General features: G+C 45.0%; 1 protein-coding gene across 1 annotated transcript in view; it reads left to right on the forward strand.

Annotated features, from left to right (window-relative positions):
• KIF6 (kinesin family member 6) overlaps positions 1-21,371 on the forward strand; it is a 417,940-nt gene that overhangs the window by 342,324 nt on the left and 54,245 nt on the right. Inside the window, exon 15 of the mRNA XM_052648206.1 lies at positions 4,487-4,542. Within this exon, the coding sequence (XP_052504166.1) occupies positions 4,487-4,542 (56 nt within the window). The remainder of the gene's footprint in view (positions 1-4,486; positions 4,543-21,371) is intronic.

Genomic DNA, 21,371 nt, shown 5'->3' on the forward strand with positions numbered 1-21,371 from the left:
AGTGGCTCAGACGTTAGTGTCACTTAGTAGGAGGGGTTTCTACCCCTACTTGCCAGCATGTCTCAGCTCTGCCCCCAGCTTGGGGAGAGTTGTGCTGTCTGCCTATGACAACAGAAATAAGATGTTGGCACATTAATAGGATATCTGCCCTCCAGTAAACTGGAGCATGTGAGCCAATTCTTAAGCCAGATTTTTCAATAGGAGACAATTCAGATAGAAGTGCAGTTGAAAATCACTATGTTTTCCAGGCATGACTCATCCTCACAGTATATAATAGCATGAAGAGAGGCTGGAAGCCCCATGCTTGGCTAACTCCAGTGCCCAGGCACCACATAGCTGACTTTCTTTTGTGACAGGTTCCCTCATACAAACTGAATCCCCTGTCACAGGGTCCCATTCAGTAACAAAAGAGTAAATCAATGGGGAGGTTAGCCACAACTGGAAATGAAGGCATTGATAATGTGAACAAAACCAAGAAAAGCAGCCCCCTCACTCAGTTGAATCCTTTAGATAGAGACTAGAACAACAATATCACACCAACAGGAAAACTGGACCAAGAGCATCCAAGAGCAAATCTAACACCATCATCTGGAAATACAGTCCACCCCAAATAGGAGTTCCCTGGTTCCTATTAGACTTCAGCTTTAACCTTTATTATTTTTCCACTTGTGTTTTGTATTTATACCTTGTCTCCTGAACTAGAATTATGAACTCTGAGGGCAAAGATTAGATTAGAATCTTCTCAGCCTCCCCACAGTTTTTTTTAAAACAACGCTAGCCATAAAAAAGGTACTCAAATAAGACTTTTTTTTTTTTTGGCTTGAAAATGACAATTTGAAATTGACTTTGAGAAACCGTAGCAGCCCAGAAAGCTGCCTGAGAACTGCTTGCTAGAAGTAGGTGAATGTAGCAGTGGCTTCCTGTGTCAGGGAGGAACCCCTTGGTGGGTGACAAGAGGGCAGCCATCTTGATAGGGAAAGGGTACAGGATAGAAAGGAATTTCAGTACTTTAAAAAGTGTAGTAGAAATGAAAATTGGATCTTCATCACAATATAACAGAGGCTGGTATCATATCAGGAATGAGTCAACAGAGAAAGGAAAGGACGTAGACCCAGTCTTTCTGATGGGGAAGCGAATTGGACATTCACCCCTTGAATGGTTGACACATTATGTTAATCACCCTAGACAAGAAGACAAGACTGCAATGTGGGAAATAGCCCAAAGGCAGCGTAAATGCAGGGAGCCGAGCAAGCAGCGGCTGAAGTGGTCTGGGGGAGAGATGACAGCACCCTCTCAGGGAGAGTGGCCCAGCGTGGAGCTCAGTGGGATGTCAGTGTAGGTACTGAGGACAGGGAGGGGGCAAGACTCCAGGACTGAGTGAAGGGGCTGATGGAGAGAAAGGCAAAGGCTGGTGTGGTGTGTAGGTTAGTGGTATGAGCCCCTGGGTGAGTGTGGGTGCCAGGCAGCGAGGGGAGAAGGGCAGGGAGGTCTTCAGGGAAGGTCCTCAGCCCTTCTCTGGATCCCATGGGTTTTAGTTATCTGCAGGGCATCAAATAAACAGAAAATAAAGCAGGACTGGGATCTGGGAGCTGTCCAAAGAGGTGGCCATTGAAGACACTGGCCTGAGTGGAGCGCCTGGAGAGTAGGTGTCCTGAGGAGAGGTTCTAAGGCTAAACCCTGACCACTGAAGAAAATGAAAGTGCTGGCCACTCATTCGTTTCCAACTTTGCAACCCCATGGACTGTGCCCACCAGGCTCCTCTGTCCGTGGAATTCTCCAAGCAAGCATACTAGGTAGCCATTCTCTTCTCCAGGGTATCTTCCCGACCCAGGGATTGAACCCAGGGATCAAACCAAGGTCTCCTGCATTGCTGGCAGATTATTTACCATCTGAGCCTCCAGGGAAGCCCAAACCCTGACCATTACCAGCATCTAAGGAACAGATGGCAGAAGAAAAGCCTGAAAAAGAGTCTGAGAAGCAACACTGAGGGAGAGAGGGGGAAAAACAGGAAGATACATGATGCGACATGGAAGGCAATGGAAGAGAATTGTTTTCACTCCGCAATCCTCTCAAGGTAGATGAACTCTTTCGTCTAGAATTCAGGCTGGGGCAGGAAGAAGGCGAGGGGGTGGCTCCGAGGGAGCCGGGCTGGGGGCTGTGGAGATGCAGGAGGAACAGGGCAGGAATGCAGAGCCGCGTCTCATCGCTGTTGACGCCCCTCCTTCTCCTCCAGGGCTGAGCTTCCTCAGGCAAGAGTCTGTCTCGACAACCCAGGGGCAGGAAAGCATGTGGGTGGAGTGGCCTGGGGTGGCAACAGCTGCAGAGTGAAGGGAAAACGGTCTCTCAGAGACGGTTCAGCCCTCACCCACGCCTCTCCAGTGGGAAAGCCCTTTTCAGCTCGGCGCTAGGCTGCAGAGAGCCTGGAACAACAGCCCACGGCTTCCCGGCCATGTCTGCCAGCCTGGCGTGGGGCGGCTCTTTGAAGACGGTTCACCACAGCACTCAGCAGCTCCTCACCATGGGCCCCACACCCCGACACATGTGGGTGACCGCCGGCGGGGGTGGTCCCTTCCATGCCTGTGGGGGCTCCTTTGCGGAGATGGCCCTCTCTGCCTTCAGGACCTTCCCTTCTCGGCTCTGCCCTGGTTTCCTCCAGCACTGCTATAAACCTCAGCAGCTTTGCAGCCTTGCTCTCATAGTTTCCTCATTCCCAAGAATCTCAAGCTTCCAGAACTCTGTGGAACAGGCCGTCAGAGGCATCATTCACTGGGCTGTGGGGGACTATAAAACGCCCTGAAACCGCCAGTGCTGAGGATGGACGTGGCACCAACCAACAGTTAGAGCCCCGCCCCCTGCCCCCCGCCACCTCCACATGGCAGAGCTTAAAGGATGAAGATAGTCCTCATTTGAGTGGCCCAGACAAAGCCTCAGTCTACCTGCCCAGGGGACAGAGGCCAGAGTGAGCCCCCAGAGCCCAGCAGTGACCCACCCATGTTACGAATGTTTGCTGAGCTGAATTCAGTCTGCCTGGCATCCAGTGGGCTTGTACTCATCTCCAGAAGGCGCCAAGCCCTAGCTGCAGAAGGGACATATGTCATCTGGGATGAGCCTGAACACCATTAATAAGGAGCCAGGGTGGGGAGTCCCAAGAAACCTAACGCTGAGAGAAAATATAGTCCCCTTCCCTGGAAACTTCTGTTGGCAGTCTCCAGCCAAGCAGACACAGTCGGAAAATAGCAGTGACGTAATTCACGCCTCTTTCTCAGCCAGCCCAGAGCATTCTGGGCACTCTGGACTTCGCTTCTGGTATTCCCGTACCTGGGAGCCCTCTTCTCCCCACGTCTTCTAACAAAATCCCGCAGAACTAAAGTGCTTATGGATGAAGCAGTAGCACATCTGGGATTTACTGGGATCCAGAAAGATTTGCGGGTGGAGCAATAACATTTCCTAAGGGCCCACTGTGTGTAGGCCTAGACGGCATGGTTTTCGTAGAGGTCATTTCTACACTTGTCCAGTGTAAGACTGGGCTCTCAGGGGGCTTCTCAAGAATACCTGTTGGAAAATAGAGAGGAGTCATTAAGTAAATGTCAACACAGCATCTGGGGGACGAGTAGGCAGCCATCTAAAGATAGTGGAAAACTAAGAACACAGGTAAGGACTTACAATGCTAAATGGAAAAAAATCAAAGCACAAAATCCTATATATATATAATCTTAACTCTGTAACAACTGGCTAGAAAGAAAACTAGATCTCAGAATAGGCCTATTTCTGGGTAGGGAATAATGAGGGTTTTGTTTTTTTTTTTTCTTGCTTTGATAGTTCCAAAATGTGATTTAACATCATCTATAACAAAAGTAAACAAACTCTTTTCTGGAAAAAGCCAGATAGTAAATATTTTCAGCTCTTCAGGCTCCATAGCCTCCGTCACAGCCACTCAACTGCCTTTGCAGTGTGAGAGCAGCCTTAGACAGTAAACAAAGGAATCCATGTGGCTGCGTCCCGTACGACTTGATTTATAGAAACTGATGATGGCGTGAATCTGCCTCATGACCAGCCATAGTTTACCAGTAAGAAAAAAAAAAAGAGAAAAGATCAGGAAAAAAAAAAAAAAGTTCTTTAAATATTCTCTGACTCTAAGATCTCGGTACTGTGATTAATAGAACACCGCACATAAGGCGTAGAGCCCTGCTTTCCTCTGGTTTCTTGGTATCATAAAACATTAGAAATCAAAAGTCGTAAATTAGAGGCTATGAGAAGGAAGTTCTGCACTGACGAGTGGGGTAAAAATGCATGACACCAGTAATTAATACAAATTTTATTTCTGCTCGTAAGTCAAATATATTTCATTCATTTAAATTGTCTTTTTATGTCCCTTTCCATGAAGTTTTATAACAGAGACCTCTCAGGAATCTCTTATTTTTAAAACATAATTTAGAATGAACAGAAAATGTTAAACTCTCATTTCTTCTTTTTTTGCCCCATCCAGATTTTCTGAAGCTAAGGCCCTGGGAGAAAGCATAAATGAAGCAAGAAGTAAAATTGGTAAGCAGATGACACTCTGTGAGCCTCTTTCACAGGCCCTTTTCCTGGTGAAAATCAGGTCATAATGTGCTTCCAAACAGCCGTGAGGACCAGTTTCAGAAGATCCCTGCCCAGGAGGCTGCTTTGAGAGCACCTCTCCTTGGAAGTTTTTCATCTCTCCCACCATTCATCAGGGAAATCACTTTCTTTTGTCTAGAACTTGAATTGTTCATCCTCATGCAGGCCTGAGTCTGAGCATCCCAATGAGCAAGTTTTGTCTGTCCCTGGTGTTTTCCAGCAATAGCTCAGCTGGTCATAACGGTACTGTTGCAGCGACGTTTCACGTTTTTAAGGGACTGTGGAACACTTTCACACCTCCCAGAGCTTGTGCTTATCATTTTTGGCCCAGGTGTGCATTTTTCAGCACCATTTCATCTCCTTCAGTAACTAGGAGACTGAGAGGCAAAAATGAGTCACTCTGCCCTCCCAGGACTTGGGCTGCCCAGTGGAGCTCCCCCACTTAGGTGAGCATCCCTGGAAAACTGAGGTTAAAGCAAGAGGCAACCTCGGTAATACTGTGCCTCAGATCTTTGTCAAAGTGAGAGGAAGATGCTTCTTTCACCTGAAGCTAGAAGACACACAGAGACCCATCTCCCAGGCTGGGCAGCTTCACCAAGGGGGTCCCTTCTGGCTTCATCTCTGTGCTAGCTAAGACAGGAGTTACCTGTTACAGCTGACTCCTGTGTCCCCCTCGTCCCGACTTCTCTGCTCTCATAAGTGAGGACAGGACAGAAGGCCACTATGAACGTCCCTTTTGGCTTTTCCTACAAAATATGGCAACTCACAATAGCCTGGGGTCATTTCAGTTAGGGAACCGGGTAGCCCTGCATTCTCTACTGCAGCTTGAACAAAGAACTGAGGCCAACAAGCCCCGAGCCGCACCCAGCACCAGGACAAGGATCTCTAGAGTCTCAGAGGTTCTTGACTTAAGGTCCAGCAACTTGGATGGAGGGAAAATGCACCTTTATTTTCACTAACCTCTAACTGCAGTTTAGCGCTCCGTCCAATGATGAATGTCAGCAGCAGACCACAGTAGAAGTACCAGCACCTGTCACAGTGGAAATTACCAACATTTTCACTTCACAACACAGTTGGCAGACACTGTAAAATATCTCTTATACTCATCAGTGCTTCAAAATTACAGTAGTTATTAGACTCACCAGTAGACCTTGTTATTTAATGCACTTATATAAAAGCACATATAGCTATTTCTATATCACAAAACTTTTTAAAATCTTGGTAACTATTTCAATGTAATTGGTCTCTCTTAAAATCCTATGTAAAACTCCTTTCTTGGCTTGAATTCTCAAAACCCCTAAAACCATATGAAAAAAAAAAAAAACTGAGGGTCAGGAGCACTTTTCTAGAGATAGCATTTATAGTTTATCGGACTCTCATAGAGATCAGTGACCCAAACCAATGATGAGGGAAGGGGAAACAGGCCTAAGTGGATTCAGAGCCAGCTTGTCAGAGTCATCTGACTCGAAGGACCTAATGGTCTGTTTTCACTCCTGGGGAGACAAGAGGGGAGGACATTTTATGAATCGTTTCTCCCCAGAAAGTGACGTAAAGTTTTGTCCTTGGAAAACATCTAACTCTCTAAACCAAAATAAAACTCTTCCAACACTAACGAAATATACAAACCGTGGAAGACAACAGTGGCCCATTCTAATAACTTAGTGTTTCACTCTGAGTACAGTGAGTTGTTGTCACAAGTCATTTTAAATTCTCCATAGTTTTGATGCAACAACACACATTGATGGATCCAATTTGCCGTATTTCTTGAGATTAGGCAAATCAGAGGCTGCCCCACAGCTGCCCAGGCCAGGGATCTGAAGGCTGTAGTTGGTATTCCAGACAATATGGCTGTAATTTGCACACAAAAGGTCCAGATGTACTAGAGAAAGCCCTGGGCAAATAAACCTTTGTCTTTTCTGAATAATAATAAGTAGAGTTCACAGCAGTGTTAAAACTCAAGCATTTATTGCTAATGAGAAAGTGGCTGGTAGTTCAGTGGTGCTAATAAAACCAATGTCACTCTTAAGTCATTTTATGCAAATAACAGGCTTAAAACCCACCTCCTGGCCACCTATCTTTCAGATGTGCTCTTGATCCAAGGGGGGGCCAAGGCGAGTGGATCGTTGAGACTCAGCCCCCTTACGCAACAAGCCCCTGACAGTGCTTGACCACAGCGAGTAGCCCCGACCACCACCACCACCACTGCATCTCAGACACAGGGTTAAGACTAAGGAAGTACAAGGTGGAACTTGTACACATATTTAAAATTTCCAAGGCAACCTTGAAGGAAACTGGTTTTAAGAGATTTACAACATTACTGAGTGTATTTTTTCCTAGGGAGAAATTAAATCAAGTGGAATTTTCATCCCTCTACACGTCCTTTAGTGACTCTAAGAGCCTGGAGGTGGGAGCGTGGCACGGATGTGCCATGACGTGCGTGGGGTGATGACTCAGCTCCGGCCCCAGGCTGAGCCACATCCTCTCTTTGGACCCTCGGGCTGGAGTGAGAAGCTGGGGGCGCCTGTGCAACTGGCCTGCTGAGGGGAGAGGGAAGGTCTGTCTGTGATCTACATACCAGCTAGCCCACACGCTTCGACTGCAGGTTGCCGCTGTCTTCTCGGGCAATTTGGTTTTTCTCTGATGTTGTGATCTAGAGCTGCCACTTGAATTTCATTCTTTTTTTTGAAGAAATGTATTATTTTTTCTAATTTTGGCCGGGTCTTCGTTGCTGCACAGGGGCTTTCTCGAGTTGTGGCAAGTGGCGGCTGCTCTGTAGCTGTGGTGCTGAGGCTTCTCCTTTCGGTGGCTTCTCCTGTTGCAGAGCATGGGCTCTAGAGTGCCCGGGCTTCAGTAGTTGCAGCTGAGGGGTTTAGTTGCTCTGCAGCATGTGGGATCTTAGTTCTTGGACCAAGGATCAAATGTGTGGCCCCTGCATTGGCAGGCAGATTCTCAACCACTGGGCTACCAGGAAAGTCCATGAATTTCATTATTAAAAATCCCTAGAGGTTATTAGTTCAGGAGCAACCATATAATATCTAATTTTTACATGGCATAATCATTCAACCAAAATTTCCATGTTATTTTCTTTTCTTATAACAAACCAACCCAAACTGAGTAGATTAAACTCTTGCCACAAACTCCTTTCTTCGTCCTTCTCTGTACACCATTTACATCAGTCCTGATGCTGAAACAAGTTGAAGTCAGAAATGGAAGAAATGACTAATTTCTTCAGGATCTCCTCCCTAAATAATGAGGTCTTTGTTTTCGAAAGGAGAGCCATTTTCATTGCATTTGCCTGCCCCATACACAACAGCATTTAGGCCACTTTCCATCATAGGTTCCATCACGCATTCATATACACCCTGCCTCCATTGATCATATCTCTAAAAATGCCACTAAACCGCAGGAAAAGAAATAGATGGCTTCCAAAGCAGAGGCACAATCCAGGCCGTTTTTCACTTATTAGAATCCTGGCGTTGGCTTCTCTACATCAGCGAGCTACCTCTGGCAGCATTGTCTTTGGCATCAGAGAACAATGAGTGGCTGTTCCTTGGCATGAGGCCCACGCTCGCCCAGTCTGGGAACCAGCAGCTTCAGAGGCAGGTGAAATAGCCTGACTGATGCGTCTTGGCACCTCTTCACCCTCCACAGACCCCTCTAGGCCTAACTGAAAACATCCATCAGAGGATGTACAACAGAAGGGCTTTCCCCGGGGAGCCAATCAGTGATCACTTCAGAAATCACAGGAAATGTAACAGAAGTAGATGTCAGTGAGCAGGGAAGAAGAAAACCCAAGTGCTAGAAAAGCTGACATAACATTCTGGAAGTTTTCCCTCTCCTGCTTCACCTTCGAACAAGGACGGCTAGCCCACCATTTGAACAGTACCCTTTGAAAGAGTGTCTCTCCTGCGCACCTGGGGTTCGGGCAGGTCATTGCTCAGATCTGGGTCTCCATCAGCAGAACTCGTGGGACTGTTTTTCCACTGTGCACCTTCTGTACTTTCATCTTCTTCTGAGGTTTACTTCTGGACCTGCCCGTGCATGTTGGCTCCTGGTATCTCACCCTACATCCAGATTGTCTTGCGAGGCTGGGAAGGCCTCAGTCAAGTCTGTTCTCTTGTTACTATTTGTCACCAGCTCCAAATAACTGCACCCACTGCAGCTTCACTGAGCACTGGCTCTGGGCCGTGCCAAGAACTTAGCAAGCACGTTATCTCATTTAATCTCCACAGAGAAGAACCGCAGTCTATACATGTGTGATAGATTCTAAAATACACAAGTTCTACAGTCTTAACACCTCTGAAATCAGGATACATTTAATAATCCATTGGCTGTCTTTTCATTGTAAAAACCTCTTTAATGAGACCAGATTTTACAGTTGATGTAGCCTAGATTCTCTGAACTATCATATGATCGTTATTTTGCAGATTTTTAAAAAATGGAATATCAGGGAGGTGGCCTGCTAAGTGGCCAGTCTGGGATCAAAGTCCATTTCTGTCCAACTCCAAAACTTTTAAATACAGTATATTATCTCCATAAATTCAGATTTACCTGCCTCTGAAATTTTCTGAGTTTAATATTTCACTAAGCTATTACTCAGTTCTCCTGAATCTTGTTGCCCTTCATTTGATGTGCCCAACAAAAGGCTCATACTAGACCCTAGCTCATGCATATGGAGCCCAAGAAGATGAAAAGGGTCTCTGTAACATGGTCAATGATTGGTCTTTCACCCAGTGGAGCCCAGTTGCAAGGATGACACCCAGCCTGTCCTCGCTCTCCATCCCACGTGCACTAGCCCACAGTTGCACTGACCCTTAGAGAGGGGTGCCTTTTTCTAATTTGCAGAAAGGTGTGCTGCAGACCTGCAGCAGCCCTGGAGGGTTCAGTGTCCCACATGGGTCACAACTCTCATTTCCAGTGGTTTGCAAAATAAAATAGAGGGGTCGTATGTTCAGGCTCTATACAATTCCAACTGAGTGCTCGTACTGATGCTTCAGAAAACATGAGAGATTTCAAATCACAAACTTAGATGAGGTTTAGTAGAAATGGGTGTAATGAAGTACTTCTGCTTAAGTACCAATGAGCACCAATCAACTGGACCAGAGAAAGCCTGGTTAAGGGCAGGCAAAGAAATCATCAAGGACCACAAAATAAAAATATGTCACCATAATGTGAAAAAATGCACGTTCTCAAAATTAAATGCAAAAAGTCAAGGTGACACCCTTTCCCTCTGCCCAGCATTTCCATGTGTGTGCACTGCATTTCCTGGGAATTCTGCCTTTCTACGGGAAAAGAGATGGTTCAGAGAAAAGCAGTAAAGTCATGATGAAAACGTTACAAGGGGGATTTTTTGCTTTATTAAGTAATTCATCACATGAATTTTAAATAATAAGCTCTGTTTGCCCATTAGTTTGATTTTTTTAATTACTCTTATCAAACAAATTTAATTAATTTGTGTTCAATTTGTATTGGCCAGGATCTTTGGCTGTAAGCATGAGAGGAATTTCATTGTCTCGTGAAAGCAGGAAATCCAGGGAATGCATTTGGCTTCATGTGCACCCTCCTCCCCATCCTCCACTCCCTCCTCTCCCTCCCCGTCTCCTCTCCTCTCCCCTCCTCCCGACTCGACTGGGTTCTCTGGGAGTCTCTCCCAGTTTAGCGGGAAGGTGCTTCTCAAAGGTCTAAGCTAATGGGGAGTGTAGCAGGGGTCATAGAGCATGATCCTCGGGGCCATACAGCATGAGGTGAATGATGGGCATGCATCGAAGTTCCTTCTATACTTAGAGCCACTCCCCATCCCTCACATTACTTACTGCCTGAGCTCTGCCTCCTGTCAGATCAGCAGTGGCATTAGATTCTCTAGGAGCACAGACCTCCTGTGAACTGCACACATGAGGGATGTAGGTTGAGAGCTTCTTATAAGAATCATCCTGAAACTGCCCCCACCCCTATGTCATCTGTGGGAAAATTGTCTTCAACAAGACCAGTCCCTGGGGCCGAAAAGGCTAGGAACCTCTGGACGATAGATTCATATATCCCAGTAAACAGGGTCTTTTCCAACACTGTTGGCAAAAACCCCTAGATGGGGAATGACCGGCCTGGCTTAGGTCATGCGTCCATCTCTGAAGGAGACCCTGCATCTAGGAAGTGAAACGTTCTGATTCACTCGCTCCTCAGGACTCAGCCCACCTGCTCCATAGAAGCTGAATACAGGTTTTAGGGAACTGAAGAAGTCTCTGTCTCCAAAGGAAGAAATGCTGGGCCAACAGCAATCATATTCACTACAAACCTCTAAGATATTGATCTGCGGCTTGAAACAGGATATGGCTGTAAAGGAGTGGATAGTAGTTCCTATGAGGGACCAAAATGCTGAGAGTTATTTATCCTGGAAAAAAAAGGAAGCTGTGAATGAGGAATGTAAAAGCTGGCTTTAAGTACGGTGCCTCTGCTGTAATGGAATAACTGCAGTCACATGCTAAAAAAAATAGCAGGGATTGTAGGCAGATTAAGACTGGAAAGACTTCTCAAAGCCCATGCAATTTTGTAACTAGTACTCTAATTCAACCAATTACAATCCTAATAAAAAATAATTATATAAATAAAAAGACACATTAAATTTCTATTGCATAAGGAAACACTATGCGAAACATCCATTTTTCTCCTAAAACGAGGCTATCGTGATAGAAGAGCCCATAGGAAGGGCTGAGGGCTGAGGCCTGAGTTGTGGAGGCGTGAACGACACATGCACAGACAGAAGGGCCCCACGACAAGAAAGAAGCGCTTCGTTCTAAGAAAGAGCACTGGCCACACTGGACTCAGAGGAGGCATGTGGGGAGAGGGGCTGGGTTCAGTCCTTAGTGTCCCTACCATCCCCTGGGCTCAGCTCTGCTAGCTTCCTTTGCATTTAACAACCTTTTCTTGAACTTTCTAGAAAAAAAAGTCCTATGTCAACAAATGAACCTGTTGTATGACACTGACTCCAGCTCCTCCTAACCAGTCCTGTGTGAGTGGTTCCTGTTAAACATAATTGCGGGAGGGCACACTGTGTATTACTTGATGTGCAGAGGGATCAGTAAATTGTAGCTCATCTTTTGGTTTTTTTTCCATTTTTATTTTATTTTATTTTTTAATATACATTTATTTATTTTAATTGGAGACTAATTACTTTACAGTTTGTATTGGTTTTGCCATACATCAACATGAATCCGCCAAGGGTATCCACATGCTCCCCATCCTGAATGCCCCTCCCATCTTTAAAGAGACTCAAAAAGGAAGAAATGATTTTCAGTTGTATTGAACCTATAGCTGATCACATGAAACAGACATTTTGTCAGAAAAGGTGATAAACAGAATACAGATTCTCAGAATTGCTAAAAGCAGGATAGATTGGCACCTTTTGAGATGACTCGGTATATCTAAAGATGAAAAGAGCAGAGGGAAGAGTTCTTAAAGTCCTTCCTTTAATAATTTAGAATGTTGAAACTCCAAGACGTGCCGTTACCGGAGTGACAGCCCATAACCAGTATGACTGACATCTTCATAGACTTGATTGAATGTTTGCTGTCTTAGTTTGGAGATCAGACAACAACAGCAAAATGATTTGAGCAAAAGCTGGAGGACTGTGGAGTGTACTAACTGACAAGGGGTAACACTGATAATTGTCACATATAAAGAAGGAACCAGTGATTTGGTTGGAATGTCAGCCAAAGAAAAAAGATGGATGGAGGCCTCCCAAGAGTCCTGACAGAGTGGTCCTACCTTAGGGAATAAAACAAGGTCCAGGATCTGGCCCATGCAGGGTGAACTCAGGAAGGCTGTCCCCTGTCAATCATACTCACTATAACCTAGAGAGGCAGTCAATTAATTTACCATGGAGGATGTTCCTTTATAGACAGGAACTCTTAAACTGCCTCTATCCAAGGCCTCTTCTCCCAGGAACAAAATAGATTCGTTACTGGAAGGTTAGTAAATAAGCATCCCCAAGCATAAAGGAGTCAAAGCAAAGAGAAGTGTTTTTTGAGAGCAAGGTTCTCATGGGCACGGTGAAGCCCTGCCAGGCGTCCAGTGTCCAGGGGAGTGAATATCCCCACAGAGATTCCAGGCAGCCTCCACCCCAGCCACCGCTCTTCTGGGCACAATACACTTTTCTCCAGAAAAGACAATACCATATGCTAGGTTTCTACTTCAGTTCAGTTCAGTTCAGTTCAGTCGCTCAGTCATGTCCGACTCTTTGCGACCCTATGAATTGTAGCACGCCAGGCTTCCCTGTTCTTCACCATCTCCTGGAGCTTACTCAAACTCATGTCCACTGAGTTGGTATGCTATCCAACCATCTCATTCTCTGTTGTCCCTTTCTCCTCCTGCCTTCAGTCTTTCCCAGCATCAGGGTCTTTTCCAATGAGTCAGCTCTTCGAATCAAGGGGCCAAAGTATTGGAGCTTCAGCCTCATCATCAGTCCTTCCAATGAATATTCAGGCTTGATTTCCTGTAGGATTGACTATTTTGATCTCCTTGCTGGCCAAGGGACTCTCAAGAGTCTTCTCCAGTACCAAGTTTGAAAGATAAATGCCAGTACAAAATAAAAAGTTTTTTTAAATAAGAATTAGAAAACAACAGTTTCTCTACACTCTTAACTTATAATTTCAAATTCAAGCTACATTATTTTCTTTAAAGTGATATCTCGAAACATCCTGTCTATCCATGCTGTGTATCCATCCATGCTTAGTCCCTCAGTCGTATCCAACTCTTTGTCACCCCAAGGACTGAAGCCCACCAGGCTCCTCTGTCCATGGGGATTCTCTAGGCAAGAATACTGGAGTGGGGTGCCATGCCCTCCTCCAGGGAATCTTCCCAACCCAGGGATAGAACCCAGATCTCCTGCATTGCAGGCAGATTCTTTACCAGCTGAACTACAAAGAAAGCCCCCTATGTATTCAAATGTAAATACTCCAAACAGCCACAGATAAAGAAAATGACTTGAACTGTTCATCTTTGAAGACTGTCACTCTGGTATTCTCTAAGTAGGTGCTTTCAAAGCCTCCTGTCAATGACCTGCTCCCTCTGATAGCTCCTATTATAATATACCCCAGCATATGCTCCCCACCCTCAGCCACAGACCTGCTCAGTGCAGTGGCTTCCTCTTGGATTTACCTACTGACCAACTCTTTGCATGACAGTGAACTTCTTTTTCAGATACATAAACCAATTCAAAGTCAAAAAATAGTAAGATTGCAGGGAGAAATATCAATAACTTCAGATATGCAGATGACACCACCATTATGGCAGAAAGCAAAGAGCATCTAAAAAGCCTCTTGATGAAAGTGAAAGAGGAGAGTGAAAAAGCTGGCTTAAAACTCAACATTCAAAAAATGAAGATTAAGGCATCCGGTCCCATCACTTCATGGCAAATATATGGGGAAACAATTGAAACAGTGACAGATTTTATTTTCTTGGGCTCCAAAATCACTGCAGATGGTGACTGCAGCCATAAAATTAAAAGACACTTGCTCCTTGGAAGAAAGCTATGACCAACCTGGACAGCATATTAAAAAGCAGAGACATTGTTTTGCCAACAAAGGTCCATCTAGTCAAAGCTATGGTTTTTCCAGTAGTCATGTATGAATGTGAGAGTTGGACCATAAAGAAAGCTGAGCACTGAAGAATGGATGCTTTTGAACTGTGGTGTTGGAGAAGACTCTTGAGAGTCCATCAGTCCTGAATATTCACTGGAAGGACTGATGCTGAAGTTGAAGCTCCAATACTTTGGCCACTTGATGTGAAGAACTGACTCATTGGAAAAGACCCTGATGCTGGGAAAGATTGAAGGCAGGAGGAGAAGGGGACAACAAAGGATGAGATAGTTGGAGGGCATCACCTACTTGATGGACATGAGTTTGAGCAAGCTCCAGGAGCTGGTGATGGAGAGGGAAGCCTGGCGTGCTGCAGTCCATGGGGTGGCAAAAGGTCGGACATGACTGAGTGACTCAGCTGAACTGAACTGAACTGAGATACAGCAATGAGATCTGAGAGCCCAGCAAGCTGAATCAGGGGCCAGAGCCAGGTCCTGGGGTGGGAGTGGGGCAGGGGTGGATGGGAATGACATCAGGAACCCATGCAGCTCCAGAGCCCAACACACTGCCCGTGCCTCTGTCAGGGCCTCTTGCTACCTCCATGCACATCTACTCTAGCAACCTGTTGTCCCTGCTGACTATGGGTCGTGCTTGCTCGTGGTTTTGGTCTGTTCTGGTCAGTATAGCCCAGCTATACCTGAAAGTATCCTTTAACTCTGCTCCCAAGGTAACAAGCTAAAGATTTGCTTGTTTCTTAGCTCAAAGTTCCTTAGCTCAAAGGGCTTCTCTCGTGGTTCAGATGGTAACCAATCTGCCTGCAATGCGGGAGACCTGGGTTCAATCCCTGGGTCGGGAAGATCCCTGGAGAAGGAAATGGCACCCCACTCCAGTATTCTTACATGGAGAATTCCATGAACAGAGGAGCCTGGCAGACTACAAGGAGAACTCCATGGACAGAGGAACCTGACCGGATATAGCCCATAGGGTCGCAAACCGATGCAGTCGGACACAACTGAGCAACTAACTCTAGCTCAAAGTTATGAGAAAGAGAACTTGACTGGCCCAGTTTATCTTTTCCAGGCCTTCAGGACAGCTGCTGCTGGCAAGCTTAAGAATGTGCTGTCTTTGGATCAGAAACACATGTCTGGTCCAGGCAGATGTTACAGGGAGGAAGAGAGGTCTTGAATTTCAGAAAATGTCCACCTAGGCAAAAGAAGGTGTGATGGGGAGGTTTCTGTTTTGTAAACAGAACGTGTGGAGCAGGCACAACGATGGACATCTCGTGTCCTCTCGGCTCTATCTCACAGGTGTGAAGGTTTTGCCAATTGAACATTTATAGTTCAGTTCAGTCGCCCAGTCGTGTCCTTGTGACCGCATGGACTGCAGCACGCCAGGCTTCAACACTTATAAGGCGACATCAATTCTTTTATTTCTAGTTTCCCCAGGAAGCACCTTGCCCTTGTCTCTTCGTTTTACCAACAGTAATAGTGACCAATCTTTGGAAAGTACATTATAATATATAGGGATTTTATTTATTTTCATCTAGTTAAATTCACTGGTCTTTTACAACTTCCTCCAGCGCTTTTATACTTAGGAAGGGTCATTGTAATAGTAATAATGACGGATTGTTCATTGCCTGATATTTGTTTAATGCTTTCCTAAATTTTCTTCTGGTTTTTCTTATTGTTCTATTTTTCACATGCAACTCATTTGGAATTTATTGTGAAATGTGGTATAAGCTGAGGCTGAAAGCTGAATCTTTTCCAAAGAGCCAATTTTCCCAACACCTATTTCATTTAATGAAATGCTTTAAAGTAAAATTTCTTCTCCTCATAGCAGAGTCATTTCAGATTTTCAGAAGGCGGCTGATGCATTCTAATCTCATGATAGCAGTAATGTGCCTTCTTCACATGATCATTTTCATGCAAGTATCTCAAAAATAACTTTGCCAGCAGATACTGTTATCTAGACATCAGAGTAACCCTGCAGAAAAGTGCCAACTTCTTTTTAAATTAATTTTTATTGGAGTGTAGTTGATTTGCAGTATTGTGTTAGCGTCTACTGTACAGCAAAGTGAGTCAGTTATGCATATCCTCATATCCACTCTTTTAGATTCTTTCCCCATATAGGTCATTATTGAGTAAAGTTCCCTGTGCTATACAGTAGGTCCTTATCACTTACCTATTTTATATATAATAGTGTGTATATGTCATTCCCAATCTCCCGGTTTGTCCCACCCCCTCCCTCTCTCTCGATAACCATAAGTTTGTTTTCTACATCTGTGACCCTGTCTGTAAACCAGGAAGCTCGTGGACGGGGAACGACAGGCACGTATCTGTGAGTGGTGGACCCCGCAGGCTGAGGGCTCTGTCAGCGCCCTCTGACGGGGAAAGAGATAGTCTTTAAACACAGCAGCATGAGCTGGGCTCCCCTTACACATTTGCTGGAGGAAGGTAGTTGGCACCATGGGAACAGTGGTGACTGGAGTGGAAGTGGGGGTAGGGGCTTTGTCAGTGATGCTGAACAGGGAAGAGCTGAAAACAGCCGGTGTGCTATGTCCACGATCAACCAGCTAAAATCACTGATGAGCCCCCTGCTGAAAACCACCAATAGTTTCCCAAAGCACAGCACATGCAAGAGTGGGCCTGTCCCCACCTCACCCTGTTCTGCCTGGGGTGGAGAGGGCCAAGGATTGGTGTTGGCCTCAGGTAGAGACAAGACCCTGTGGGCCAGCCCCACTCTCTAACGCTCAGTCTGCACCACAACTTACTTAAGCCTGAAAAAGGCACACACAGCCCCACAGCTCCACAGCAAGGCTGCTAGGTACTGCTCAGGCTTTCAGAGAAGGCGATGAAACACCAGGGACTCTGCGCTCCCCTTCCGGCAGGTCGGTGTCTGTGGTTAGGCAGCATTTAAAAAGCAGGGACACTCCCTCCCAAGCACATCTGGACTGCATCCCTCATCAGGCATCTCATGAACAAAAGCCCAACCCAGGCAGCTTGTGTGGGGAAAGTCCTAACAACAGGACCCCGGGCAGCTGCCTGAGCAAATCTGAAAGGAGGCCCAGAGGCAGAGAACCAGAGGCAGTGCCACAGGGACCCCCCAGAGTCTAGGATTGATGTCTGGTCAGTGCTGGGGGTGCCCGAAAGGACTGGGATATTTGCAAGAGATATTTGCAACCAACTATCAGGAACTGGACACGACTGAAGCGACTTAGCAGCAGCAGCAGCATCAGTTGTCTAAGCACAGATTTTGGGCCACTAAGAGTCAAAGAGATCAAGTCCCCATCATCATAATAATAACTCACTTTGATAGAGGTGCTATTATAATATTATCCTCTTAATATAGACGAAGAACCTGAAGTCTACAGAGGCTCATACACATGCTCAATAATACACAGCTAGTAAGGGGCAGAGGCAGAACTCGAGCCCACTTTCTGCTGGGCTCTAAGGCCAGTACCCTCACATGGCAGAATGTTCACAAGCCAACTGAAAAGGGGATATTAGGTCACATGTCTTCTCTGAGTTAAGTTGATGAAAAGAAACAAAAGGAGTCAGTAAAGGAAGCCTTTCCCCACCGTTACTCCCAGGAAGATAATGAAGGAGGCAGAGAGGTTGGCGGGAGCTGAAGAAGGGCTAAGTTAGTGACAGGACCCTTACTAGCATCTCTCTAGAGCTTAAAAAGTTATGGATTCTTTTCAGGGTTATCTTGGTACCTTTTTAATTGTACAAGTGATTCATGGGTGCATTTTGCTCCGGAATGTTCAAACACTGCATTAATATACATATCAAAAGGTAAGAATCCTCTTTATTTCCTCTCCCTGGAACCAACCAAGACCCCTCTCCAGAGCAGAGGAAACACTTTCAACAATTTGATGCATGTCCTTCCATTCCCTTCTGTGCATTTGGGCATAGATAGATGATTGAAAGATAGGGAATAGGTAGGTAGATAGATAATAGATAGATAGGCAGAGAGATAGACAGAAGTAGACCTATTCGAAGATGCCTTATCTTGTTGGATAAGTAGGACCATAAAGTACACGTTATTCTGCACCTTGCTCTTCACTCTTTACAGTGAGCACGGGTCTACTGCTTACCATTTTTAATGGGGCTACTTTTAAGTATAAGTGAACCATGATCTATTTAACTACTCCCTTGTGAGAGAAATTTCTTTTTTTTTTCTTCCAATTTTTCTCTGTCACAATGCATGCGATTTTGTGTACAAACGTGAGTGTTTCTTTGAGGTAGATGCCCAGTAGAGCTGGGGAGAACGGTAATGGATATGTATTTTTAATTTTCTTGAGTACTCCCCAGTTGCCTTTGCAAAAGGGTTTCATTTGTTTATATTCCCATCAGTGTGTGACAGTACCCATTCCTCTTCATCCTTGCTTTTACATGATAATATCAGTCATTTTAGGCTTTGCCAGTTGGAGAGCAAAAAAAAAAAAAGATGGCATCTCTCTATTGTCTTAATTTGCACTTTGCTGACAGCTGGTGCAAGTGAACGCTCTTCCCCGTGCCTCATATCCTTTGCCCATTGGTTGCTGAATTTCTCCGTTTGATTTGCAGGATCACTTAGTACCGTCTGGATATTGGGCCTTTCTCTATGGAACGTGTGGCAGATGTTTTCTTCCAGTCTGTCACTTGTTTTAATTTTCTCTTAAGGTTTTTTGGAAGAACCCTAGGACAGTTGCCTCTCTCTAATTTTTAAAAATTGCCTTGGATAATAAGACTGATCTGTCTGTTTCTTTTCCCCCCAGACTTTAAACTTTTTATATTGTATTGGGGTATAGCCAGTTCACAATGTGGTGATAGTTTCAGCAAAGGGACTCAGCTATACATATACATGTATCCGTTCTCCCCCTTGTCTGTTTTTTGTTTTTTTTTTTAAAGTTGTCGACGACAGAGTTATCAGGGCTTCCCTGGTTGGTCAGTGGTAAAGAATACGTCTGCAGTGCAGGAGCCGCAGGAGACATGGGTTTGATCCCTGGGTAGGGAAGATCTCCTTGATGAGGGCATAGTAACTTACTCCAGTATTCTTGCCTGGAGGATTTCACAGACAGAGGAGCATGGCGGGCTACAGTCCACAGGGTCACAACAGAATTGGACATGACTGAAGCAACTTAGCATGCATGCACAAGTCCCCTTCCCAGCCCTACTTCACCATAGCACTACCCCAAAAAAACATCTAACATAACCTTGGTCATAGTGCACAGGCCTCACTGAAACAGACATGGGTCAAAACTGAACATGATAATTGCACATCATGGTCTCTTGGCCACTAGCCACTGCATGATCATGTGATTCTTGCCTGCAGATGTTTAAACCTTTTAGCAGACCACGAGTCTGGCAATCTTACTGCTGAAAGCATAAGCTTTGTAATGAGGTAAAGACTGATTTTACTGACTTAATCTTTATTGAAGACATCTTTAAGGATGGCTGAATATTTTAAAAACTTAATTGTGTTTTGCAAAACAACTTATTAGCACATGTTTTGATGATGCTTTAGTCTAGACAACCTGCTAATAAATAATTGGAATGTTGCAAGTACCTATAACTCATTAGCAAATACTAGAGGTCTTGGGTACTCCCTTTGTTGGAAGACAAAGGCAAATAATTAAGGAATGAGTACAGAAATGGGTAATGTGCCAAGTAAATGTAATAGATAAGGGACATCAAAGACATAAAGTTTATTAATTGCCTGCACCCGTAATCCAAAGCAAGGCCAGGTCTACGTTTGAAGGTAGTGAAGCAACATATTCAGCGTATTCCTGCAGAGATGTCTTGTGAAAAGGAAAGGCTGCGACATGGAGAGGAGTCAGGAAGGGCTTAGCTTCGTCTCACCCCCCGGTGCAATAACTAGAACACTACCTTTATTAACTCCCCTTCCAGAGGTGACGCCACATGGAAAAAGAGGTCCAACGCTTGGAAGGCAAGGTGGTGACTCCATAGTCAGCCCTCAGTGGGACCCTAACGGCAGTACCTTTCTGCTGTTGTTCCTGGGGGCAGGAGATGAATGGCAGAGGAAGGAGGTCAGAGTCAGGGTTGACTCAGACTGCTGCCAAGAGCAAAAAGCTATTGCACTGCTAAAGTAGAATCCAAGGGCACTGATGCCGAAAGAGAGAAACCCATTGGATAGAAGGGTCTAGTGGAGAGGGAAACAGCGGACAGGGCAGTAGTCTGCCGATAGGAAGTTGTTGCTCAGTCGTGTCTGACTCTTTGCGACCACATGAACTGCAGCACGCCTGGCTTCCCTGTCCTTCACCATCTCCCAGAGCTTGCTCAAACTCATGTCCATTGAGTCAGTGGAGTTGGCCACCTTTAAATTTGAATTCTGGGTAATAAGTAGTAAGATTATATCCTAAAGATTAATATCTCCAAGCCATAGCATGTGGCAATCTGTCTCCTCCTCACTCCCACTCAGAAACCTCTGAAGCCTACCCATTGCCAAACGAAAATGCCCATGCCCCTTTAGCCTTTCTAAATCCTTTATCCTTGTCAACATAATAATTATACTGTCAACATTAATAATTATATTAAATTCATATTCTTCTATGAAAGACTGGGTTGCTTATCTCACCAAAAGAGACAAAAAGCATATCATGTTCATTTCTCCACATCCTGCATTCTAAATTTCACATATGTATGAATATACATATAAAATCCCTCCAAATCAACTGCTATGGCTATATATTTTTAAATTTTTATTTATTTATCTTTTCAATTTGGCTGTGCCGGGTCTTAGTTGTGACATGCACGACCTATTTCCCTGACCAGGGATCAAACCCAAGCCCCCTGCATTGCGAGCCCAGAGTCTTAACCACTGGGCCACCAAGGAAGCCTCTCACTCCTTTTAAGGCTAAAGTGGCATGAGCACTTTTTTTTGGCAATGGGTAGGCTTCAGAGATTTTTGAGTGGGAGTGAGGAAGAGAGCGATTGCCCCAAGGGTGGAGATATTAATAGAATGCAATCTTACTCCTTTTAATGCCTGTATAATATTCTATAGAAAGGTTGCATCACCGTATTTTTCTATCATTTTCCAGTTGACAGGCATTTTCTTTATTCCATTTTTCTGCCATACAAAATGTGCTGCAGTAAACACCCACGCATATATATCCTTATACACTGGTGCTTTTACTTCTATGGAAACTTTTTCTTTAAAGGACCAGATAGTAAATAGTTTAGGCTTTGTGGGCTTCCTGTG

The sequence above is a fragment of the Budorcas taxicolor genome, chromosome 11, assembly GCF_023091745.1.
Source record: "Budorcas taxicolor isolate Tak-1 chromosome 11, Takin1.1, whole genome shotgun sequence".
Classification (NCBI taxonomy): Eukaryota; Metazoa; Chordata; class Mammalia; order Artiodactyla; family Bovidae; genus Budorcas; species Budorcas taxicolor.